General features: G+C 44.5%; 1 protein-coding gene across 3 annotated transcripts in view; it reads right to left on the bottom strand.

The window, feature by feature from the left end:
* mapk14b (mitogen-activated protein kinase 14b) overlaps positions 1–1,997 on the bottom strand; it is a 94,834-nt gene extending 92,837 nt beyond the window's left edge. For all 3 annotated transcript variants that reach the window (XM_078420716.1, XM_078420714.1, XM_078420713.1), the window contains exon 1: positions 1,589–1,997. In XM_078420716.1, coding sequence (XP_078276842.1) covers positions 1,589–1,704 — 116 coding nt within the window. In that variant the 5' untranslated portion in view covers positions 1,705–1,997. The remainder of the gene's footprint in view (positions 1–1,588) is intronic.
* Positions 1,998–24,447: the final 22,450 nt, after the last annotated feature.

The raw sequence follows: 24,447 nt of genomic DNA, 5'->3' as shown, positions 1-24,447 counted from the left end.
TCAATCACAGCATTCCTTGGCACCAGCAGGATTTCTCAATGTAAAACTTAATTATAAGCGAATTTGCCTGTTCAAAACATAGGTCCAATTTATGAGGTAGCACAACCAAACTGGCAGAAGCTGATCAACAACGTGGGGGGGGGGGGGGGGGGGATCCTCTCCCCATCAGTGTTGTCTATTTATTGAGCTATTTGAGTTGCTGCACACCGTTGCAGATAATTTCACAAAACATAAATGAAAACAGTAGCTACGATAAAACAGTGCTCCACCTGGTCTGAATAAAATCTACATTTTTCTTTCATCACTTTAAATAAACTCCATATCCCGAAAGACAGCATCCATCTTATTTACAGGTTCCTCTGCAGTCTTACTCCACCCTAACATTCAAGATCCACAAGCCAGGTTTTTTACTTAAATTTGTTGAGATTAGTACCCATCTACTGTACCATCATATAGCGAGTTTCAGTCTTGTTCCTGCAACAGTTCAGACTAGAGCACTTTTTTGGCATGGATGAGCAAAGTAATTAACAAAACGTACAAAAACAAGTCTTGCCAAACTCAGCAAATTACAAACCACCGTCAAACAATTCAGGTGTTCCCCAAAAAAAGGGGAAACATTTTAATAAGCTAAATCATTAATAGCCAGCAGATTACAATTTGATTCCCAAGAAAAAAAATGTTAATGTTATTCAATTCACTTGTACTAAGAAATAATGTGATCAAAATTCTTGAGAGTCAAGTGTGTCAATAAGTAACAAGGAAAAATAAAATCACTTTAATGCTTGATTGTCCAAATTAATGCAGCCGGGTTCGGGGCAACATTACAAATCTTTGTAGTGCTGTATTTGAAAGTTTAACCTGCGTTTGGATCAATATCTCTGATTCAATCACGAAAGAAACAACTGCATACTTTGGCCAGCTTCTGGTTAATTCACACTATTGTTGCGACATAACTTGAGGCCGTCATTAGACCAGGAGAACCCGATCTCCTTTGTAACATGTTCCCGAGCAACCTACTTCCGACCTTCTTCCATTTAGAGCGGAGGGAGTGGATAAGAACAACCTTCGCTTAATGCAATGACTGTTTGCAAAATGGTCATTGGTGTAAAGCATGCACAAATCCAACCTAAACACGCAAAAAAAGCAAACACTAAGGAAATATTTCGGGGCCAAAAATGCAAAAACCGCGGGCGTGTCGGGGGCAAAATGTAAACACCGGGGGCGTTTCGGAGGATACAATACAAAATATTTCGGGGGGGGGGAGGCGCAAAATGCAAAGACTAATGACACATTTCTTGGCAAAAATGCAAACACTGAGGACATATTTCGGGTGGGCAAATTACAAGCACAGGATACATTTCGGGGCCAAAATGCAAACACGAAGGACATTTCGGAGGGCGAATGCAGACACTAAGGACATATTTCGGGGGTCAAAAATGCAAACACTAAGGACACATTTCTGGGCCTAGCGAGGTTGCAAAGTAGAAGCTATACTGTTACCAAAAAAAAGTGTTTTTTAACTTTCTTCCTTGTGCAACTAGTGCGAGAAGTAAATAAATGTTTAAAACAAGCAAGCGAAGACACGTACCAGACGGTGCCATAGGCGCCGGAGCCGACGGGCGAGAGATTCTGGTATCGCTCCGGCACTTCCCAGATGGTTTTGTTCAACTCCTGCCGGTAGAAGTGCGGCCTGACTCCTGACATGGTGCAGAGCCCCGGGGCGGCGGAGGTCAGGCCCAGCCGAGCGAGCGAGCGAAGGAAGGAGGGAGGGAGGTTAACGAAATAATTAATGTAAAGAGAGAGGAAATTAAAAGGTTGCTTATTCTTTTTTTCCTTTCGCCTTGTTTAAAACAAGTGCTAAGTGCGCGCCGCCAGTCACGACCTGCAGCCGAGCTCCGCCATGGTTGCTGAGGGAGGGAGGGAGGCGGAGAGACGGCCGCGCCGGAGCGGCGACGACGACAGCAACCCGCCCGCGCTCCAGCTTCCCCACCCCCTCAGTGACGTCAAGCGGTGCGCGTCCCCGCGTCGAGCAGAGCGCGCCCCCGACAGGCGGCCGCCGGTCCTGCAGCCTCAAGCTCGTTGCCCTCTTCCCCCCTCCCGTGACGTCAGACAGCGCGCGCCCGCGTGACCGATTCCACGCCCACCCAGAACCCCAGCCCCAACAGCGCATGCGCGACCGTCGGTATTCCCGCCCTCCCCACCTTCCTCTTCTTGCGGCCGCAGTGACGTCAGGCGGTTGCGCGCACGCCATCGACCGTAACCCTCCCTCCGCCGCAGTGACGTCAGACAGTTCACCCCCCCTCCGCGTGCAGTTCTGGGGATTACGTCATGCTTCCTGGCATTGATGCTGGAGGCGACGCCGGCGCGGGGGACCTGTCAATCATCCTTTCTCCCACGCTGCGGGCAGATGCTTGGAAACTGTCTGCAGGAATGGCACTGAATTGCACGTTGCATGTGATTTATTGCAGGAGGGATGCATTCAAAAGACCCCACGGCACCTGTCGATAGTCATCCTAGCCAGAGGCTTGGAAACCGGATGCAGGAATTGTATTGAATTGCAATTGTTGCATGTGATTTATTGCAGGGGTTGCATTGATAATGCCCGAAATCAAACCCACGGCACCTGTCGATAGTCAGTGTCTGTTCAGAATCAGTTGCAAAGCGTATATGATACACACCTTAATTTTCAACTTTTACCTTCAGATTGTTGATTTGGTGAGAACAGTCTTCTCTCTCACACTGTGGAAAGTCACGGTGTTGCATTACGCTGGGTTGCGTAAGTCTACAGACGATGTGTTTGCTTCTAGTGTTATTTAAAGTACACAAATGTATACGTCTCATTTCTCGTGACTTTTCTGGCGTTGTATTTTACATAAATACAAATATTATTTGAGATACGTTCTTTGTACCTGGACGACAGCTGCATCTCGACCAGAGTAGACCCCTCAATTATATCTCGATCCGAAGTGTCCTGGCCTGAATCGTCGCCTGCCCATTCCCTTCACAGATGTTGCCTGACCCACTGAGCTCGTTGTGTCTTGTGTTTTGTTCAAGATTCCAGCATCATTCAATTTTGGCAGTACCTGGGGCAGCTTTGGCCTCACAATTAGCAGAAAGAAAACAGAAATTTATGCACCAAACACCCCACTCACAGAAGTAAACCCTGGGCAAGGCCACCAGCGTAACCAAGGACCAGTCTCACCCGGTCACTCCCTCTTCCCTCTCCCATCAAGCATGAGGTACAGAAGTGTGAAAACGCATACCTCCAGATTCAGGGACAGTTTCTTCCCAGCTGCCATCGGGCAATTAAACCATCTAGACTTAATCGAACTTTACTGGATTTTATCTTGTATTATATGTTATTCCCCATATCCTGTATCTGTACACTGCGAAAAGCTCGATGGTAATCATGTATAGTCATACCACTGACTGGATAGCACGCAGCAAATGCTTTTCACTGTACCTCAGTACACAAAGTCAACAACAGGAAAGCAAAAGGCAGCTCTGCTCTGGGAAACTTTGAAGTCAAGTGTGGGAATGAAGAGCAATTAGTCGAAAGACGAAGCTGAAGGTGCATCGTGTTGTTGTCTTACCAACCCACTCTATGCTTGAGAAAATGTGTAGAGAGGGACTGCAGATGCTGCCTTATACCAAAGGTAGACACGAGCAAGTTTGCGGATGACACAAAGCTGGGTGGCAGTGTGAACTGCGAAGATGTTAGGAGGTTGCAGGGTGACCTGGACAATAGACAATAGACAATAGACAATAGGTGCAGGAGTAGGCCATTCAGCCCTTCGAGCCAGCACCGTCATTCAATGCGATCATGGCTGATCACTCAATCAGTACCCCGTTCCTGCCTTCTCCCCATACCCCCTCACTCCGCTATCCTTAAGAGCTCTATCCAGCTCTCTCTTGAAAGCATCCAATGAACTGGCCTCCACTGCCTTCTGAGGCAGAGAATTCCACACCTTCACCACCCTCTGACTGAAAAAGTTCTTCCTCATCTCCGTTCTAAATGGCCTACCCCTTATTCTTAAACTGTGGCCCCTTGTTCTGGACTCCCCCAACATTGGGAACATGTTATCTGCCTCTAATGTGTCCAATCCCCTAATTATCTTATATGTTTCAATAAGATCCCCCCTCATCCTTCTAAATTCCAGTGTATACAAGCCCAATCGCTCCAGCCTTTCAACATACGACAGTCCCGCCATTCCGGGAATTAACCTAGTGAACCTACGCTGCACACCCTCCATAGCAAGAATATCCTTCCTCAAATTTGGAGACCAAAACTGCACACAGTACTCCAGGTGCGGTCTCACCAGGGCCCGGTACAACTGTAGAAGGATCTCTTTGCTCCCATACTCAACTCCTCTTGTTACGAAGGCCAACATTCCATTGGCTTTCTTCACTGCCTGCTGTACCTGCATGCTTCCTTTCATTGACTGATGCACTAGGACACCCAGATCTCGTTGAACTCCTCCTCCTCCTAACTTGACACCATTCAGATAATAATCTGCCTTTCTATTCTTACTTCCAAAGTGAATAACCTCACACTTATCTACATTAAACTGCACAGTTTAAGACAGGTTGAGTGAGTGGGCCGATGCGTGGCAGATGCAGTATAATATAGATAAATGTGAGGTTATCCACTTTGGAGGCAAAAACAAGGAGGCAGAGTATTATCTCAATGGTGTCAGGTTAGGTTAGGGGGAAGTGCAGCGAGACCTGGGTATCCTTGTACACCAGTCACCGAAAATTGGCGTGCAGGTACAGCAGGCAGTGAAGAAAGCTAATGGCATGTTGGCCTTCATAACGAGAGGATTTCAGACCTTGTGCCATTGTAGTAGTTTGCCCAAATTACTACCCATTTAAATGGAGACAAAATCAATTGTGAATACAAGGAACGGTAGATGTTGGTTTACTAAAAATAACACCAACTTTCTGCTGCAAAAGGCAGTGGAGGCCAATTCACTGGACGTTTTAAAGAGAGTTAGATTTAGTTCTTAGGGCTAATGGAATCAAGGGATATGGGGGAAAAGCAGGAATGGGGGACTGATTATGGATGATCAGCCATGATCATATTGAATGGTGGTGCTGGCTCAAAGGGCCGAATGGCCTACTCCTGGACCTATTTTCTATGTTTCAAAGTCTGGAGTAACTCAGCAAGTCTCTGGAGAAAAAGGATGGGTGATGTTTTGGGTTGGGATCAGTTGGATTCAGTCTGACACTTTATGTATATCTTCTATGCTTGTGAGACATGGGCAGTGTACAGCAGACATACCAGACAGTTTAATTACTTCCACAGGACCTGTCTGCGGAGATTCACATTGAGCGACAAGACAAGATACCAGACAGACGTATTCATAGAGTCACACAGCACAAAAATAGGCTGGAATACCTCACATCAAGTAGGAAATCAAGATTCCAGGTACACAGACTTCCCCGGACAAACCTCCCCAGCATCCATCTACACGTTGCTGGAAGAATTACAGTGCAGGCGGGCATCGTATGTTCGAAGAATGATACAAAGCGCTGGAGTAACTCAGCAGGTCAGATAGCGACTCTGGAGATCGTGACCAGGTGACGTTTTGGGTCCCGACCTGAAATGTCAGTTGACCATATTTTAGATCAGATTTAGAGATACAGCGCGGAAACAGGCCCTTCGGCCCACCGAGTCCGCGCCGCCCAGCGATCCCCGCACATTAACACTATCCTACACACACTAGGAACATTTTTTTACATTTACCCAGCCAATTAACCTACAAACCTGTACGTCTTTGGAGTGTGGGAGGAAACCGAAGATCTCGGAGAAAACCCACGCAGGTCACGGGGAGAACGTACAAACTCCGTACAGACGGCGCCCGTAGTCAGGATCGAACCCGAGTCTCCGGCGCTGCATTCGCTGTAAGGCAGCAACTCTACCGCTGCGCCACCCTTGATGTGGCCTGACCTGCTGAGTTACCCCAGCATATTGCGTTTTTCTTTAGTAAATCAGCACTTGCACAAAGAATGTCGGGTGACTGAGTACCAAAGCAGCAATAGCTCCACCACCGATTTTTTGGCAACTGGTGCTCTCTGGCACTTCTTTTAATCTGGACAAAGTTAGGAGAGTACGCTTGCTTAAAATCCGCCCCCCCCCCCCTTCCCCAACTCCCCCAAAGTCTACCCGAAAATGTGGCTGGGTGAGGCGCCTGACCTCCACCTCATCGGGATTTCCGCAGCCGAACGGCGGGTCGACTACCGAGGCCAACTTTGCATCGTGGCTCCTTAGCTGCCAAGGCGAACCATTCCGGTACCGCTGGACTCCTCCCGGAGGCTGTGACCTCTGTTGGTCCAGCAAAGTGGATAATCCAGAAAGGCTCTGGAATCAAGGGTGCTGGATAATCAGTGGTGTATTTCATGGAGAGCTGACCAAGGGCGAATGATCAGGTGGTTGACAAAGAGATTCAAAGTATCTCTTAGACCTTCCTGAAGGCCTTTCAACATTGACAACCACCATTAGGAACAACAAAGTATAGGATCATCCTGCATTAAAAAAATTGTGCTCCCTTTTGGAGTCTACAAAGGAGTAGAATGGAATTATTTGGAGCATTACATGCAGTTCTGATTGCTACTTTACAGGAGGGATGTGGAGGCTTTAGGGAGGGTGCAAAGGGGGTTTATCTGAATGCTCCTTGGATTAGAGGGTATTAGCTATAAGGAGACATTGGACACACTTGGATTTTTTTCACTGGAGCATTGGAGGCTGAGGGGAAACTTGATAGACATATAGATGTGCAGGGCAAGTCTTTGTACACAGAGGGTGGTGAGTGCCTGGAACGGGCTGCCATTCATTCATGCGCTGAATGAATAAGTGCCTTGGTGGTGGAGGCAGATACTAAAGTGGGGTTTAAAGGGGTTTCAGATAGGCGCATGGATTGCAGGGAATAGAGAGATATTGATCATGTGCAAGTAGAGGAGATTAGTTTAACTTGGCATCGTGTTCGTCTGTTCGGCGCTGTACTGTTCGATGTTCTATGAGGAAACAATGGGAAAAGAGAATTTCAAGAACCAAGCATTAGTGATAACATATCATCCCTAAACATCCCCTGAGAGGAAGGATCTAGCAAGCACAGATTGGTTTCAGCCACTTCTGAACACATTGCAACACTTTAGACAGGATGTCATTGGGTTTTAATGGAGAACGAGTGATGAACGAGAACAACAGCAACACATTCTTATCAGAAATATACATCTATACATCAGAAATATGCCCACGAAGGGCAGCACAGTGGTGCAGTAGTAGAGCTGCTGCCTCACAGTGCTTGAGACCCGGGTCGATCCTGGCGTCAGATACTGTGTGTGGGGTTTGCACGTTCACCCTGTGATCCCCAAGGGTTTCCTCCCACACTCCAAAGATGTGCAGGTTTATAGGTAAGTGGCTTTTGTAAATTGCCCCCAGTGTCTAGGATGTGAAACTGTGATAACATATAACTAGTGTGAGCAGGTGAATGTTGGTTGGCATGGGCTCAGTCGGCGAAGGGCCTGTTTCCACGCTGTATTTCTAAATATATTGTTAAAAATTGCCTACTCAGTAATCAATACAATATTACAGTGCTTGCAAACAATCTTTGCCCATAGCATAGCAAGATGTTGACAAATAAGTTCAAATAAAACATTGGCACTGAGGCAACTATTTTGATCTATAAAGTGGAAGCACAAGTCGGCATTCCATTGGATTGTTTTCGTTTGTCAACTAAGCAACTAAGAAAGAGAAAATGCAGGGGATACTAGAAGCTCAAATCCAGTTTAACAGGCTACATATTTTAGGAAAGGGGCTTTTAATTTTTATTGCTCTAAGACAGAATTATGCAGGAACGGCCACCTCATGCATAAATGTAGAAACAAGGATCTGCAGATGCTGGTGTGGACAAAAGGTCACAAAATGTTGGAGTATCTCAGAGGGTCAGGCAGGATCTCTAGAGAACTTGGAATGAATGAATGAATAAGTTTATTGGCCAAGTATGTGCATATACAAGGAATGTGCCTTGGTACTCCGCTTACAAATGACAACACAAACATACAGTTAACAATTAAGAATAAAGCATAACCACGTCAAAACAATAAGGATACGACATTACGGTCTAAACATGTGGGTGAAAATAAACCAGAGCAAAAAAGAGACTACAGACTTTGGTTATTGAGTAGAACTACTACTCGTGGGAAAAAAGCTGTTTTTATGTCTGGCTGTGGCTGTTTTGACAGTCCGGAGTCGCCTTCCAGAGGGAAGTGCTTCAAAGATTTTGTGGCCAGGGTGAGAGGGGTCAGAGATGATCTTGCCCGCTCGCTTCCTGGCCCTTGCAGTGTACAGTTCATCAATGGGGGGAAGGTTGCAGCCAACAACCTTCTCAGCTGATCAAATGATCTGTTGCAGCCTCCGGATGTCGTGCTTGGTGACTGAGCCAAACCAGACCATGATAGAGAAGGTGAGGATGGACTCAATGATAGCAGTATAGAATTGGACCATCATTGCCTGTGGCGGATTGTGTTTCCTCAGTTGCCGCAGGAAGTACATCCTCTGTCGGGCCTTTTTGACTGTGGAGTCGATGGTGGCCCCCCATTTAAGGTCCCTGGAAATGATGGTGCCAAGGAACTTAAATTACTCAGGAACTTAAAGGTGACGTTTCATGTCGGGACCCTTTTTCAGACTGAGGAAGGTCTGTAGAGGGGTCCCAACCTGAAATGTTAACTATCCATGTTCTGCAGAAACGCTGCCTGTACTGCTGAGATACTCCAGTACTTGGTGACGCTATGCATAAATTTCTGTTTGGAAATAAATGGTGGTCTACGAGTTCCAGACTTCACAACGGATGTTCCAGTGCCTTGTATTTTATGAGAATGCAAGGTCAAGTCAAGTCAAATGTATTTGTCACATACACATACAAGATGTGCAGTGAAATGAAAGTGGCAATGCCTGCGGATCATGCACAAAAAAGAATTACAGTTACAGCATAAATATAAAGTTAATAAGTTACTATAGTGTAGGCAAAAAATTAGTCTCTGGAGTTATAAAAGTTGACAGTCCTGATGGCCTGTGGGAAGAAACTCCTTCTCATCCTCTCCGTTTTCACAGCGTGACAGCGGAGGCGCTTGCCTGATCGTAGCATCTGGAACAGTCCGTTACTGGGGTGGCAGGGGTCCCTCATGATCTTGCTTGCTCTGGATCTGCACCTCCTGATGTATAGGTCCTGCAGGGGGACGAGTGTAGTTCCCATGGTGCGTTCTGCCGAACGCACTACTCTCTGCAGGGCCATCCTGTCCTGGGCAGAGCTGTTCCCAAACCAGACTGTAATGTTGCCGGACAGGATGCTCTCTACAGCCCCAGAGTAGAAGCAATGAAGGATCCTCAGAGACACTCTGAATTTCCTCAGCTGTCTAAGGTGGTAAAGGCGCTGCTTTGCCTTACCCACCAGGGCGGCAATGTGCATTGCCCATGTCAGATCCTCTGTGATGCGGACTCCCAAGTATTTAAAACTGCTCACCTTATCCACAGTAGACCCATTTATCTTCAGTGGTGTGTACGTCCTTGGATGTTTAGCCCTTCTGAAGTCCACAATCAGCTCCTTCGTTTTAGTGACATTCAAGAGGAGGCTATTGTCCTGACACCAGAGTGCCAGATCAGCCACCTCCTCCCGGTAGGCCTTCTCATCGTTGTTGGAGATCCGGCCCACCACCACAGTGTCATCAGCAAACTTAATGATGGAGTTTGAGCTGAACCTGGCCCGGGTTCACAGGTCAATGTGTAAGTATGTTTCTGGCAGCTTCCTGCAGGTACACATTGCTTTCAATGTCATGTCACAATATGTTGTATGTTTGAGGTATTGATCACAGCAGCCAAAATATTATTAGGGAAAATAATTCGAAATTCATATTTGGAATTGAAAAGAATGTGCTATTATAGAACTGATTTGAATGATTATTGAATCGGGTGGCACAGTAGTGCAGCAGTAGAGTTGCTGCCTTACAGCGCCAGAGACCCAGGTTCAATTCTGACCATGGGTGCTGTCTGTACAAAGTTTGCATGTTTTCCCTGTGACCATGTGGGTTTTCTCCGGACGCTCTGGGTTTCTCCCACATTCCAAAAACGTGCAGATTTGCAGGTTAATTGGCTTCTGTAAATTGTCCCTAGTGTGTAGGATAGAACTAGTATATGGGTGATCGTTGGTCCGCCCAGACACCGTGGGCCAAAGGACCTGTTTCCAAGCTGTATCTCTAATTTAAACTAAACTAAACTAAAGTTAATTTGAATTGAATTGAATTAAATGGAAGTGAATGAAAAGGAATGGAATTGAATCGAATTGAATTGAATTGATTTTAAATATACACCATTGAAACAAGCCTTCGGCCCACCGAGTCCATGCTGACCATCGATCACCCATTCCCACTAGTTCTAAGATATCCTACTTAGGGGGCAATTACCAGAGGGCCAATTAACCTGCAAACCTGTATTCCTTTGGTAGGTGGGAGGAAACTGGAGCACCTGGAGGAAACCCATGCAGTTAAAGTGAGAACTTGGAAATTCCAGGCACAGGCAGCACCCAAGGTCAGGGTTGAACCCGGGTCCCTGGCACCGTGAGGCAGCTGCTCTACCCACTGTGCCACTGTCACAATATAGAATATTGTATTAGCTGAGACAATCAATTTTAACAGATAGGGCTTTACAATGTCTGCATTGCCAGTGTCATGATTGGATTCGCAAGATGTTGAAAGTTTTGCAATTTAAACGGCTCCCGAAATGGGAAATTGCATGAAATAACTTTTCTCACAATGGATGTTGTGCAAGTAATGTAGATCAGCCAACCAAAGTAGGACAGATACAAGCACAGACAATGTCTGTAGTTTTGTAGTAGGCAGAGTCAGAGTCACGTGTGTAATGCTCCGTTTCTTGCCAGCTAGAGTAGTAGCCCTGACCTACCATCTACCTCATTGGAGACCGTCAGACTATCTGTAATCAGACTTGACTGGATTTTATCTTGCATTAAACATTATATCCTTTATCCTGTATCTGTACACTGTGGATAGCTCGATTATAATCATGCGTAGTCTTTCTGCTGTCTGGTTAGCACACAACAAAAGTTTCTCACTGTACCTCAGTACACGTGACAATAAACTAAACTATAACTAAACCAAACTAAACTAAACAAACTTGCTAACTGCAATGCTTTAATATTTTACTCTTTATGCATCAAAGGAATTGATTGGTCACAATCATTGGACAGGAACTGTAATTAATGCTGAAATGTTTAAAATTCAACATGATTAGTCATTTTGTAAATGAAAATAATTTATCAACACTATCTCACACCTTGCATCATACTTATAGATAATCAAGAGTGTGTTGGACTTTTACAGGCTTATGTAATAAGATGGAGATTATTTAATTTATCCTATTCCTTCAAGGATACTGTTGGGCTGCTTTCTGTGGAAGAGTGAACTAAATTCGAGCATTCTTGTGAAAAGCAGGATTTAATGTTTTTCTGCTTAGGGCAATTTCTTAGAAGCTGTTGGACTTCATTCCTTTGCAAGAATGCATGTTATCTCAATATTGGAGGATTGGACAGGCTAGATGCAGGAAAAAATGTTCCCGATGTTGGGGGAGTCCAGAACCAAGGGTCACAGTTTAAGAATGGGTAGGCCGTTTAGGACTGAGATGAGGAAAAACTTTCACCCAGAGAGTTGTGAATCTGTGGAATTCTCTGCCACAGAAGGCAGTGGAGGCCAATTCACTGGATGTTTTTAAGAGAGAGTTAGATTTAGCTCTTAGGGCTAAAGGAATCAAGGGATATGGGGAAAAAACAGGAACAGGTTACTGATTTTAGATGATTGGCCATGATCATATTGAATGGCGGGCTGGCTCGAAGGACCAAATGTCTTACTCCTGCACCTATTTTTCTATGTTTCTATCATTAGCAAAGGACAGTTGAAATATGTAGGATTCTTACAATAGCTGTGCACTTGTATAGAATCTGATTTTTGTTGTTGTTGCTGTAATTAATTGGTGTTCGATTCAATGCACCATCTGGCTTGAGGGTGTTGCAAGATTTGGACAAGTATACTGATTTATTTTCTTATACCGTCACCATCCACGCTGACAAATATATTGTTTCCTTTCTTTGATCACCCATTATTACACTGCTGATGTGGAGTGAGAAGAGTCAGGTGGGGGAGATGATAAGAGAAGGGGCTTATGTGGAAAAACTATAGGGCCAACTTGTGCCTTCTTCCAATCCTAGTCAAGGTCAAGCCCAGGTTGAACATATCATATGTGGATGGGCCCCATGCCCCTCTGCTGTAGTTTTGCCTGTACATGAGATAGGATAGTTTCGAGATGCAATGTGGAAACAGGCCCTTCAGGCCAACGAGTCCACACCAACCAATGAGCTTTCACAGCAGGACACCGTGGTGTTAATATGGGTCAAGATTTGGCAGCACAGTGGCAGAGTTGGTAGAGCCATTGCCTCACTGCGGCAGAGACCCGGGTTCAATCCTGATCCCACTGAGTCCACAGCGACTATCGATAACCCATTCACACTAGTTCTATGTCATCCCACTTTCTCATCTCTTCCCTTCTCACTAGGAGCAATTTACAGAGGACAATTAACCTACAAAGCCGCGTGGCTTTGGGATGTGGGAGGAAACCCATGCAGTCACAGGGAGAACGTGCAAACTCCACACAGACAGCACCCGAGGTCAGGATCGAACCCAGATCTCTGGTGCTGAGAAGCAGCAGGTCTACCAGCTACTCCACCATGCTGCCTATCTGTGGAAGGGAAACCAAAACTGAAATATCGCCTCTCCATTCCTTCCACAGATGCTGCCTGACCCACTGAGTTCTTCCAGCATTTTGTGTTTTGCTCAAGATTTCAGCATCTGCTTGTGTCCCCACCTATCATGGTGCAAGAGCAGTTGTAGTGGCACCTTTAACTGATATTATCTTGTTCCCATTTGCTGGCTTTTGTTTTCCTTCAAAATAGCCAAATAATACATTCCAGTAAGGGGGAAAGTTTCCTTCAACACAGTTCAGTAACGACTGAAAGTGATAATGCTTTAAAAATTCCAATAACTGTTTTACTTAAGAAATGGGCAAAGGTTTTCCAAGCAACAAGTATTCTCAATTATATCTCTTTCATGATTTTGGACGTGGATCAGATTATTCTTCATTTAGATTGTGGGTGATGGGTATATAAGGTGATGGGTATATGGAACGAGCTGCCAGATGAGGTAGTTCAGGCTGATACTATAAAAACAATTTAGACTTTAAATGTTACTTTAGACATACAGCATGGAAACAGGCCGCTCTGCCCTTCGTCCGCGCTGACCAGCGATCACCGGTACACTAGCACGATCCTACACACGAGGAACACGTTTTACAATTACAGAAGCCAAATAACCTACAAACCTGTACGTCTTTCGAGTGTGGGAGAAAACCCACTCAGTCACAGGCAGAACGTACAAACTCCGTACAGACAGCACCCGTAGTCAGGATCGAACCTGGGTCTCTGGCATTGTAAGGCAATAACTCTACCGCTGCACCACTGTGCCACCCAGTTAAAGGACATTTGGACAGGTGCATGGATAGGAAAGGTTTAGAGGGATAAAGGCCAACGTGGACAAATGCGGCTAGCTTGGATGGGGCATGGATGCCATGGGCGAGTTGGGCCAAAGGGCATGTGACTGCGCTGTATGAATCCGTGACTCCGTATTGAAAACAGTAATGGGTGCAACTAAAAGTCAACACCATCTATCTTCTCCATGTATGTACAGCAATGCAGGGTAGGAAGTATAGACACTAAATGTTGGAGTAACTCAACGGGTCAGGCAGCAACTCTGGAGAAAAAGGATGGATGATGTTTTTGGTCAGGAGCGAGAAAGGTTACCCTTCATTTTTCTTCAGAGATGCTGCCTGACCCGCTGAGTTACTCCAGCACTTTGTGTCTATCTTTGGTATAAACCAGCATCTGTAGTTCGATAGGGTAGGAAGGAACTTGATTAAAGCACACATTCTCTTCCCATGTGGACTTGGTCAGAGTGTTGCACGATTTTTTCTGTGGTATGCTTTTCAATGCCATTTCAAGTCTTTAAGACATGCAACATGGCATGGATCAATTCTAGCCTCGCCCACAAAAATAACAAACAAAATTTAATATCCTTGGACAGACCTGCCCAAATATGGCCTGAAGTGGTCACAGAAAGAGTAATTAAAACAATTAAAGAATTTAGAAATCGTCAATCCTTTTTGAACGATATAAACACATCAGCCTTTAAAATAGTTCAAATTAGTAGGCCATTGTAAACCAGAATTATTTTTAAATGTATTTTTAAATTAGTTTTCTACTGGAAGGACATAACAATGTGTTTTTAAATTAAAATGCTATTTTGCATTATAATCGTCCATTATAATCTTCTGCAAGGGGAAACCTGGAGAAAACCCACACGGTCACATGGAGAACGTATAAACTCCGTACAGAGTGTATCGGTAGTCAGGATCGAACCTGGGTCATAAGGTCATGTGATAGGTGCAGAATTAGGCCATTCGGCCCATCAAGTCTACTCCACCATTCAATCATGGCTGATCTATCTCTCCCTCCTAACCCCATTCTCCTGCCTTCTCCCCGACCCCTAACACCCAGCACTGGTTTCTAGCACTGTAAGGCAGCCACTCTACCGCTGCGCCATTACCACTCAAAGCATCAAGAAATACTAAATTACATGAGAAACAAATCACTCCCATTGAACAACCGTGTCCATATTTTCCTTGGAAAATCCAAAGATTTTCACTATGTTCAGTGATTCCAATTAGCAGTGAGATTTAAGCTTCATCTGGGAGTGCATGACCCAAAGGTTTAATGAGCTCAAGGTTCATAACAGATTCTTGCCCCTTAATGCCAATATGATTTTAGAACTTAAAATCCAAGTTCGCTGTTGATTTTTAAATTCCTCCCTTGAGGTATTTTCCATGTGTGCATTGTGAATAAGGAAGAGAAGTTAAGTAGGGAGCTATAGGGGAGGTTGGCAAGCTCCATTGGAAAGATTAAATAGGAACCTGAGGGTCAACTTTTTCACTCAAAGGTTGGTGGGTGTATGGAACAAGCTGCCAGAGGAGGTAGTTGAGATAGGTAACATCGACATTTGGGACGGGTACATGGGTAGGAAAGGTTTACAGGAATATGGGCAAAACGTGCCTGGCGTAGATGGGGCATCTTGGTCAGCATGAGTGAGTTGGGCTGAAGGGAAAACTTTAAAGAGATTTTAGAGGAATGTCTGAGCGCGGTGCTGATATGGAATGAGCTGTCAGAGGAGGTGGTAGAGTTAGATATAAACATAGCACAAAAAGTAAGGAAATTTGTGTTTGGTAGATTATTTCTTTGTTGTAACAATGCTTCTTGGCAATAAATCTTATACCGTTGGAAAGCCTGTTTATTTCCCTTTTAAATGGTGCCACATTTGTAAGGAACATGCATTTGTGGAATGAGCAGCAGAGCTGAGTATATGGGTTGCGCCCATGAAAAATTTGCCAAATCTTCTCTGCCAATGCCAAACAGCTTATTCTGCTGTTGCTATTGACTCTTGTTTTCAGCTTCTGGTACCCCCAGGTGCTGACAAGAATGGGATGCCATCCCACAACAGTGTGTGACCAGGCTGGTGACCAGCATGAGGAGGAGGTGCCAGGCTGTTATGGCTGTGTATGGTTCTTCCACACGCTACTGTGGCTCCTGTTTATTAAATGAATAAATTGTTAAATTGCCAATATGTCTTGTTTCTTCAGACTTCAATCATCCAATCCACCAAACAACACCGAACAAGTGTCAATGGCAGAATAAGCTGTTTGGCATTGGCAGAGAAGATTTGGCAAATTTTTCATGGGCGCAACCCATATACTCAGCTCTGCTGCTCATCCCACAAATGCATGTTCCTTACAAATGTGGCACCATTTAAAAGGGAAATAAACAGGCTTTCCAACGGTATAAGATTTATTGCCAAGAAGCATTGTTACAACAAAGAAATAATCTACCAAACACAAATTTCCTTACTTTTTGTGCTATGTTTTAGTTTATCAATGTGTAAAAGGCATTTGAATTTGCAATGGGAAAGGAATAGAGGAACATTGGCTTAATGCAGGCAATGTGGTTAGCATAGAGTGGCATCATTTTCAGCATTGTTGATTTTGGCAGAAGAGTCCATTTCTGTGATGCATAGCTCTATGACTCTATGACTCAAAAATCAAACATTTCAAAATTCAGTTTATTGGGAATGACAGATTTGATCTGCATTTTTGAAACGTGCATTTTGAAACTGCATTTTCACTATCCAAGGGTCCCGATCCGATATGTCATCTGAGTCCAAAGAAGGGTCCTGACCTGAAACATCGACTATCCATTCCCTCCACGGATACTGCCTGACCCACCAGCACTTTGGATTTTGTTCAAAATTCCAGCATTTGCAGTCCCTTTTTGCCATCCTTATACGTTCATAAGTCATAGGAGCAGAATTAGGCCATTTGGCCCATCGAACCAGATCTGGCATTCTATCATTGCTGATATGTCTTTCCCTCTCAATCCCATTCTCCTGTCTTCTCCCCTTAACGCTTGACACCCTTACTAATCAAGAACCTAGCAATTTCCACTTTAAAAATACCCAATGACTTGGCTTCCATAGCCGTATGTGGCAATGAATTCCACAGATTCACCAGATATCATTGCAATCACCCTTTTTCAGTTACTCTATTCCGTTCTGGAGATTGTTCGGTTGCTCTCACACCCGCCACGCTCCCCTGTTCCATAATGCACTCGAACGGGTTAGCTGCCAATGAGGTGGCAGCTCCAGCTTTGAGGCCTCTTCTCCAGCGAGCTAACTGGGGATGAAAAACAACATGCTGCAACTCGCCAGTGCCAATGTGATGAAATCTGAGAGCCTGGTATCAAATGCACATGGATTTGTCCATTCAGCTACAGCAACATGCCTTGGACATGTTCAAGGCCAAGGACTACATAGTGAATCTCTGGCCCATTTTTTTATTGGGAAATATATCATGTTTTATTGAAAGGAGAACTTAAATTAGTTGAACCTGCACATTAATATCTGACCTGTTATTGGCAATTTTTAAATTTGGGCACAGTGATTTTATTTTCCTTTCTGCTAATAGAAACTTTCTGGGGTAATATTTGGATTAACAAAATGCACAGTGGAAAATTACCAGAGTTTTATTCCAATGAGAAAGGTGCCCGAGATTGTGCAACATCTCAAAGGAATGGAAAACTATAAATATAACATCACTATTCAGGACATGAGGAAGATGCAAAGTAGGGAGCTGTAGTACAATTAGCCTCAGCAATAAGTCTTTGGACTAATTAGAGACAGTACAAAAACATGTCCTATGGCCTACCGAGTCCACGCCAAAAAGAAAATTATTAGTTAAACAGAGTGAGACCAGAAAACGATGTGGTATATTATAGGATCTGGTATTCCTCGTACATGAAACACAAAAAAGGTTAGCATGCAGGTACAGAAAATATTTAGGAATGGGTTATTGGCCAATATTTGAAGAGAAGGAAAACATTGATCATTCCTTTCCCTCCACAGATGCTGCTTGACCCGCTGAGTTCCTCCAGCAGATAGTTTATATTAGTTTTCAGTTTTAAAGATATGTCATGGAAACAGGCCCTTCAACCCACTCAGTCCATACTGGTTGAAGAAGGGTCTCGACCCGAAACGCTACCCATTCCTTCTCTCCTGAGATGCTGCCTGACCTGCTGAGTTACTCCAGCATTTTGTGATACCTTCGATTTGTACCAGCTTCTTCTTCTTCTTCTTAAGCCCTTGGCTCCTCTAGGGAGCATAGGCCATTGACAAATGTCCTCCACCTCACTCGGTTGTTGGCGGTTCTTTCGAGATCTCCCCAGTTGAGCCCAGTCCCAGACATTTCTGCCTGGACACCTCTTCTCCAGCTGTTCATGGGGCACCTCTTTTCCTTTTTCCTTGGGGGTTCCATTTCAGGGCTTGCCGGGTGATGTTTGTGGCAGGTTTTCTGAGGGTGTGTCCAATCCAACTCCATTTTCTCTTTCGAATTTGTAAGTCAATGGGATCCTGGCTTGTTCTTTTCCATAGGTCCACATTGCTTACTTTGCTCTCATCTTCCTTGCCGGAGTAGATAATGGACTGCCCACTGGCCAATTTGATCTCTCCTGACTGTGTCCATCTTGTTTCTGCCAAGCCCAGGACTGAGAGATTGTAGCGCACCATTTCGTTGGCAACAGTGGCAGCCTTGCCAGCCTGGAACATGGTTCGGATGTTCCATGTCCCCACAAGGATGGATTTCTTTGGCGTCAGAAGGTGTGTCAGCTTCCCAGCGCCCTTGCGGGTTTGGCTGGGAAGCGTCATATTCCCCATCGCTGGGGCACCTTCTTCAACCAAGTGTGTAATTTGGTTTTCATTCGTCAATGTTTCTGTAACTCACACTTTTTTCCAGGGTGGGGTAGTTAACCTCACGCCCAACCCCCAACTTGGAAGACCAGGGACTGCTTTGTCTGCCTCCTCACCCATGACCTGTCCGGTTTGTTGAACCTGCCAGGAATATAAAACCCCATCCAGCATAGCTCACAGGGTCGCTGGAGTACGCAAGCCTCTCCACCACGTCAAGGTTGCAGTCCAGGAGAAGGATTTGTACCAGCATCTGCAGTTATTTTCCTACAGTCCACACTGACCATCAATCACCGCACAGTAGTTGTGTGTTATCCCACTTTCACATCCTGCACACTCGGAGCAATTTACGGAAGCCAATTAATGTACAAACCCGCACGTCTTTAGGATGTGGGAGGAAACTGGAGCACCCAGAGGAAACCTTTGCGATCACAGGGGGAAACATGCAAACTCTGCACAGACAGCACCCACCCGAGGTCAGGATCGAGCCCTCATCTCTGGCATTGTGAGGCAGCAGTTTTACTGCTGCACCACTGTGCTACCCTAATTCTTTGTTGCCCCAGATTCTAGCAACTGCAGTCTCCTGTGTCTTTATCATAAATGTTTGATTTGTCTTCTTTGGGGAACAACATTTTTTGCCTCATGCCTAATTTGTCAATATATTATTTTAGATTTTAAAAAAACAGAGATTGTTTTGTAGGGGGTAGGGAAGGAGGAACGAGTTTAAAAATCCATCACGTGATAAATCAGTTCTTTATGCTCATAAAATAAAATGTTTTCAAATCTGAACCATTATTAATTTTTTTTCCAGTCAATTACAGTTAATCTGAAATGTCTCTGCAGGTTTTTCTGGGCTGAAGCAGATGCAGTTTCCAAAGAGATTTAATTTAATTACTTCTGAAATGAGCATTTCAAACTAAATTGGAGGTTAAACTGTTTTGCAGTGAAAAACGGGCAAAATCAAGCTTCCTGAACAGTCCTTCCATAAGCAAGGGTACTGTCCAATTCACCTCTATCTTATTGCGGACATTGGGCTTTGTCCATGGAACTGGTGCGCTACAATGCTGAGAACTATATTCTGTACTCTGTTCTCCTATGCTCTATCTCCAATTCTAGTTGAGTTAGACGATTATATTTATGTATGGTATACCTGATCTGTTTGGATAGCATGCAAAACAAAGCTTTTCGCTGTACCTTGGTACACATGGCAACAATAAACCTAAACCTGAATCTTACTGTCCATCTCTAATTAGCCTTGAACCTGAAGTCCATGTCCTACATGCATCTGGAGACACACATGTGCCGGAGCAGTTAAGGATGACAGGATTTCTCCACTGCAGGGTGTGGTACTTAGATCAGGTGCTGGTCTTTAGATCATGTGTTGCTCAAGCACACGGATCGGACGTGGCCTGCAGGGCCATGGAGTGGTGGAGTAGCGGTGGAGGACACCAACACTTGACTTGGCCAGGCTGATCGTGCAACACAGCCAGGATACCAGGCCTTTAAAGGCCAAGTTCAGACTCGACATTTATCACAACTTTAAACTTGAATCATGAAATATGTTGCCAGAAACATGGCGACTCTTGTATACTGTCTCAGTGTAATCTACTATTCCTATACACTTGTACTTAACTATGATTGAGCTTATGTATAGTAATACTTTTACTGAACTGTATACAAAAAAGGAACAAAAAAGATACCTCAGTACATGTTACTTTAAAGTACCTTTGACCATTGAACCATGAGGGAATCAGATGAGTTTTTACAATAATTCAATCAGCCATGATGTTAGAGGTGTCTGTGTTTCCCCCGATGCTCTTGGTTTCTCCCACATCCAAGGCGGCACAGTGGTGCAGCAGGTAGAGCTGCTGCACACAGCGATAGACCTCAACTTTGACCGTGGGTGTTGTCTGTGTAGAGTTTGTACAGTCTCCCTGTAGGCTTCCTCCAGTGCTCCAGTTTCCTCCCACATCCCAAAGAAGTGCGGGTTTGTAGGTCAATTGGCCTCTGTAAATTTCCCCAAGCATGTAAGGAGTGGATGCAAAAATGGGATCACAGAAACTAATGTGAACAGATGTATTTCATTTCCACTCCATTCCAATCTAAACTCACACTGGTTAGTTGGTTAGGTAGATGGTAGATAGGACTGAGGGAAGACCTCTGATCAGGAGAGATCACAGTTGCCATGGTGACCTTTATGAAGCCATCTTGTTAATAGATGGTGGCAGTTGCAGAGAGAGAATAAATAAACAAAGGAACATGTAAAAGCTGAGAAATGTGAATGAGAACTATTGCTGGAAATTAAGATCAAAAGACCATGCTGTATCTCTAAACTAAACTAAAAGAGATTTCTCCAGATAAAGGCAATGTAAAGGATAATTAGATGCAAATTATGTACTTTAAATTCAATCCCAGTCATTTGGAGCAGTGCTTGACAGATGAATTATCCCTCATCTGTATTCTGGCTGAGAACAGTAATGTCATCATTTTCAACCTTATCGCTACGTATTTTTAAAATAGAAACATTCTCCTGCTTGTACAATTAAATTGCTGCAATTTTTCAGCATTTGTATCCTTTGTTCCAAAATAGAATACATCTTGATAGTTTAGTTAAGTTTGGAGATACAGCATGGAAACAGGCCCTTCGACTCACCAAGTCCATGCTGACCAACAAACACCCCATACATTCTGCTCTACCCAACGCAGGTTACAATTTACAGAAGCCAATTAACCTACAAACCTGCATGTCATTGGAATGTGGGAGGAAACCGGAGCACCCGGAGAAAACCCACGCAGTGACAAGGAGAACATGCAAACTCCGTACGGACAGCACCCAAAGTCAGGATTGAACCCAGGTTGCTGTCAGGCAGTAACTCTACCGCTGAGCCATACTGTGCCACTCATCTTGATGGGTCCTAGGTAGAGATGTCACACTGAAAATTTAACAAAAACATTTGTACAATGGCACAGCTGGTAGAGCTGCTGTCTCACAATACCAGGGACCTCTTATCTAAATTCAACGAACTCGCAGTGATGGCGCATTTACAAAAATGTGCACATTTGCAATCCCAGAGCATTGTTTTTGAAAGCACAAGTGCTGGAGTAACTCAGCAGGTCAGGTTGCATCTGTGGAGTAATGGATAGGTGACGTTTTGGGTCGGGACCTTCTTCAGACTGACTCACTTTGTGTCTTGCTCAAGATTCCAGAATCTGCAGTTCTTTGTGTCTTCTGAATTTTTTTCATGTGCATAAACAGAACAGAGGCAGATTTAAGCCTATAATTATTACCTGTTGATCATTTGTCCTATCCAATAGGAATGAAAGCTCCATCACAAGTCTGGATTTGCCAATTCACATCTTCTTTTATGCTTAGCTCTGTGAATGTGGCATATTTCGTGCATTACAGCTAACAAAATAAATCATAATTCAGCCACTTTATTATTGTAGGGCAAGCGCCAGCAGTGGTGTAGCTGGTAGAGCTGCTGCCTCACAGCGTCAGAGACCCGGGTTCGATCCTGACCTTGGGTGCTCTCTGGGTGGAGTTTGCACATTCTCCCTGTGACTGCATGGGGTTTCTCCAGTTTCCTCCCAAACCACAAAGACGTGCGGTTTTGTGGATTAATTGACCTCTGTAAAATTGCCCCTAGTGTGTAATAAGTGGATGAGAAGTTGTGATAACATAAAACTGGTGTGAACAGGCGGTCGATGGTCAGCGCGGACTGGATGGGCTGAAGGGCCTGTTTCCATGCTGTATCTTTCAATCAATCAAAACTCCTGTAACTTATTTTCTCAGCGAAGCACAAAAGAGGCTGAGATTCAGCGCTGTTATGTGAACGAGGTTTACAGTTGTCACAGCCATCATTACATGCCAACAGCTAGATGCAATCTTCTCACGTGATTCCTAGTGAATTATTCAACAAAACTTTGGGCGTTAGTCTGAAAACTCCCTTCCAAGTATGTCAGCTTTAACTCTATTGTTACGCTTTCGCATCAGAGACAGGAAGATTAAAACTCACTGCAGGACTTTGCGGAGATGGTGCAAGTTCAGTTTTGAGATAAATTGAAACAAGGATGCAATTTATAATTTCCCAACCTATTTACTGGAATTTAGAAGGATGAGAGGAGATCTTATCGAAACGTATAAGATTATTAAGGGGTTGGACACATTAGAGGCAGGAAGCATGTTCCCAATGTTGGGGGAGTCCAGAACAAGGGGCCACAGTTTAAGAATAAGGCATAAGCCATTTAGAACTGAGATGAGGAAAAACTTTTTCAGTCAGAGAGTTGTGAATCTGTGGAATTCTCTGCCTCAGAAGGCAGTGGAGGCCAATTCTCTGAATGCATTCAAGAGAGAGCTGGATAGAGCTCTTAAGGATAGCGGAGTCAGGGGGTATGGGGAGAAGGCAGGAACGGGGTACTGATTGAGAATGATCAGCCATGATCACATTGAATGGCGGTGCTGGCTCGAAGGGCCGAATGGCCTCCTCCTGCACCTATTGTCTATTGTTTATTGTCTATTTATATTTAAGAAACATTTAGGCAGATATATGGATAGGATAGGTTTAGAGGGATATGGGCCAAATGTAGGGCTGGTGTAGAAGAGGCATGTTGAGCGGCGTGGGCAGGTTGGGCCGAATGGCCTGCTTCCATGCTGTATGACTCTGTGGCTTTATAATCTTTATGACGTGCCGGGGAATACTGAAGCAGTGCTCCACTGTTCTAAGCTTCGTGATTAGATCAACTGACAAACAGAGATGGCAGAAACACAAGAGACTGCAGATGCAGGAATCTTGAGCAAAACACAAAGTGCCGGGGTAACTCTGTGGGTCAGGCCGCATCTGCGGAGATTGTGGCTGCTACCTTCACTAAGACATCACTGGGACTATTTTGTGAAGTAGAGGGGATATTTCCTGGTGTTCTCAAGCAATATTCATAATTTAAATAATTTAATTCCCCAATTGCCATGCTGCTCTGGGGAGCCTTTGATGTGGGGAAAGGGGGCTGCACATTTTCCAATGTTGAACATAGAACAATATTGGACAGGAACAGGCCTTTCAGCCTACAATGTCCATGCCGAACATAATGTCGTTAAAACTAGTCTCCTCTGTCTGCATGTGATCTATACTCTCCATTCCCTGCATCCATATGCCTATCTACAAGCCTTTTAAATGGCACTATCGTATCTGCCTCCATCACTACCCCCGATAGCTCGTACTAACCACTCGATGTAAAAGAGAACTTGCCCCAAACATCTTTAAACCTCGCCGCTCTCACCTTAAAGCTATGCCCTGTAGACCTTTGACATTTCCACCCTTGGAAAAAGGATCTGCCTACCCTAAGCAATGGTAACAATACGATATCGACACTTTTAAATTAATAATTTGGATGTAGTCACCCCGGGTTTTACATGTGCTTGATTTACGTGTTTTTAGAATAACGTGCTTGTCTAATTGTCACTTAAGTTTAATTTGAGTGCTCCAATTTTGGGAGTAACGCACTCGAATTGATGCCCGATATCGTGTGGCAGCGTAGTCACTTGCGGTGCCTGGCATATCTTTGATTCATGCGCTGCTTTTCAGGCGTGCAACCATGTAACCCATGAGGTGCCCATACAGGATCATTGACTTGAAACCATGACTCTGTTTCTCTCTTCACAGATGCTGCCTGACTTGTTGCGCAGTTCTCGCATTGTCTGCTTTAACATAGAGAACACAGAACCATAGAACAACACAGCACAGGAACAGGCCCTTTAGCCCTGCATGTCTCAGCCTAGTGTGATCCCAATCTAAACTAATCTCATCTGCCCACACACATAGTCCGTATCCCATTATTCATTGCCTGTTTATGTGTTTAAATGTCTCTTAAATGTTGCTCTCGTACCTGTTTCTACCACCTTCCTCGGTAGAAAACAAACTGCTGCAAGAACTCAACGGGTTAGGTAGCATCTGTGGAGCGAAATGGACAGATGTATTATGGGTGGGGACTCCTTCA

Source organism: Rhinoraja longicauda, chromosome 24 (assembly GCF_053455715.1).
Source record: "Rhinoraja longicauda isolate Sanriku21f chromosome 24, sRhiLon1.1, whole genome shotgun sequence".
NCBI classification, from domain to species: domain Eukaryota; kingdom Metazoa; phylum Chordata; class Chondrichthyes; order Rajiformes; family Arhynchobatidae; genus Rhinoraja; species Rhinoraja longicauda.
The sequence above is the reverse complement of the archived record's forward strand: the minus strand, read 5'-3'. Positions and strand labels throughout refer to the sequence as shown.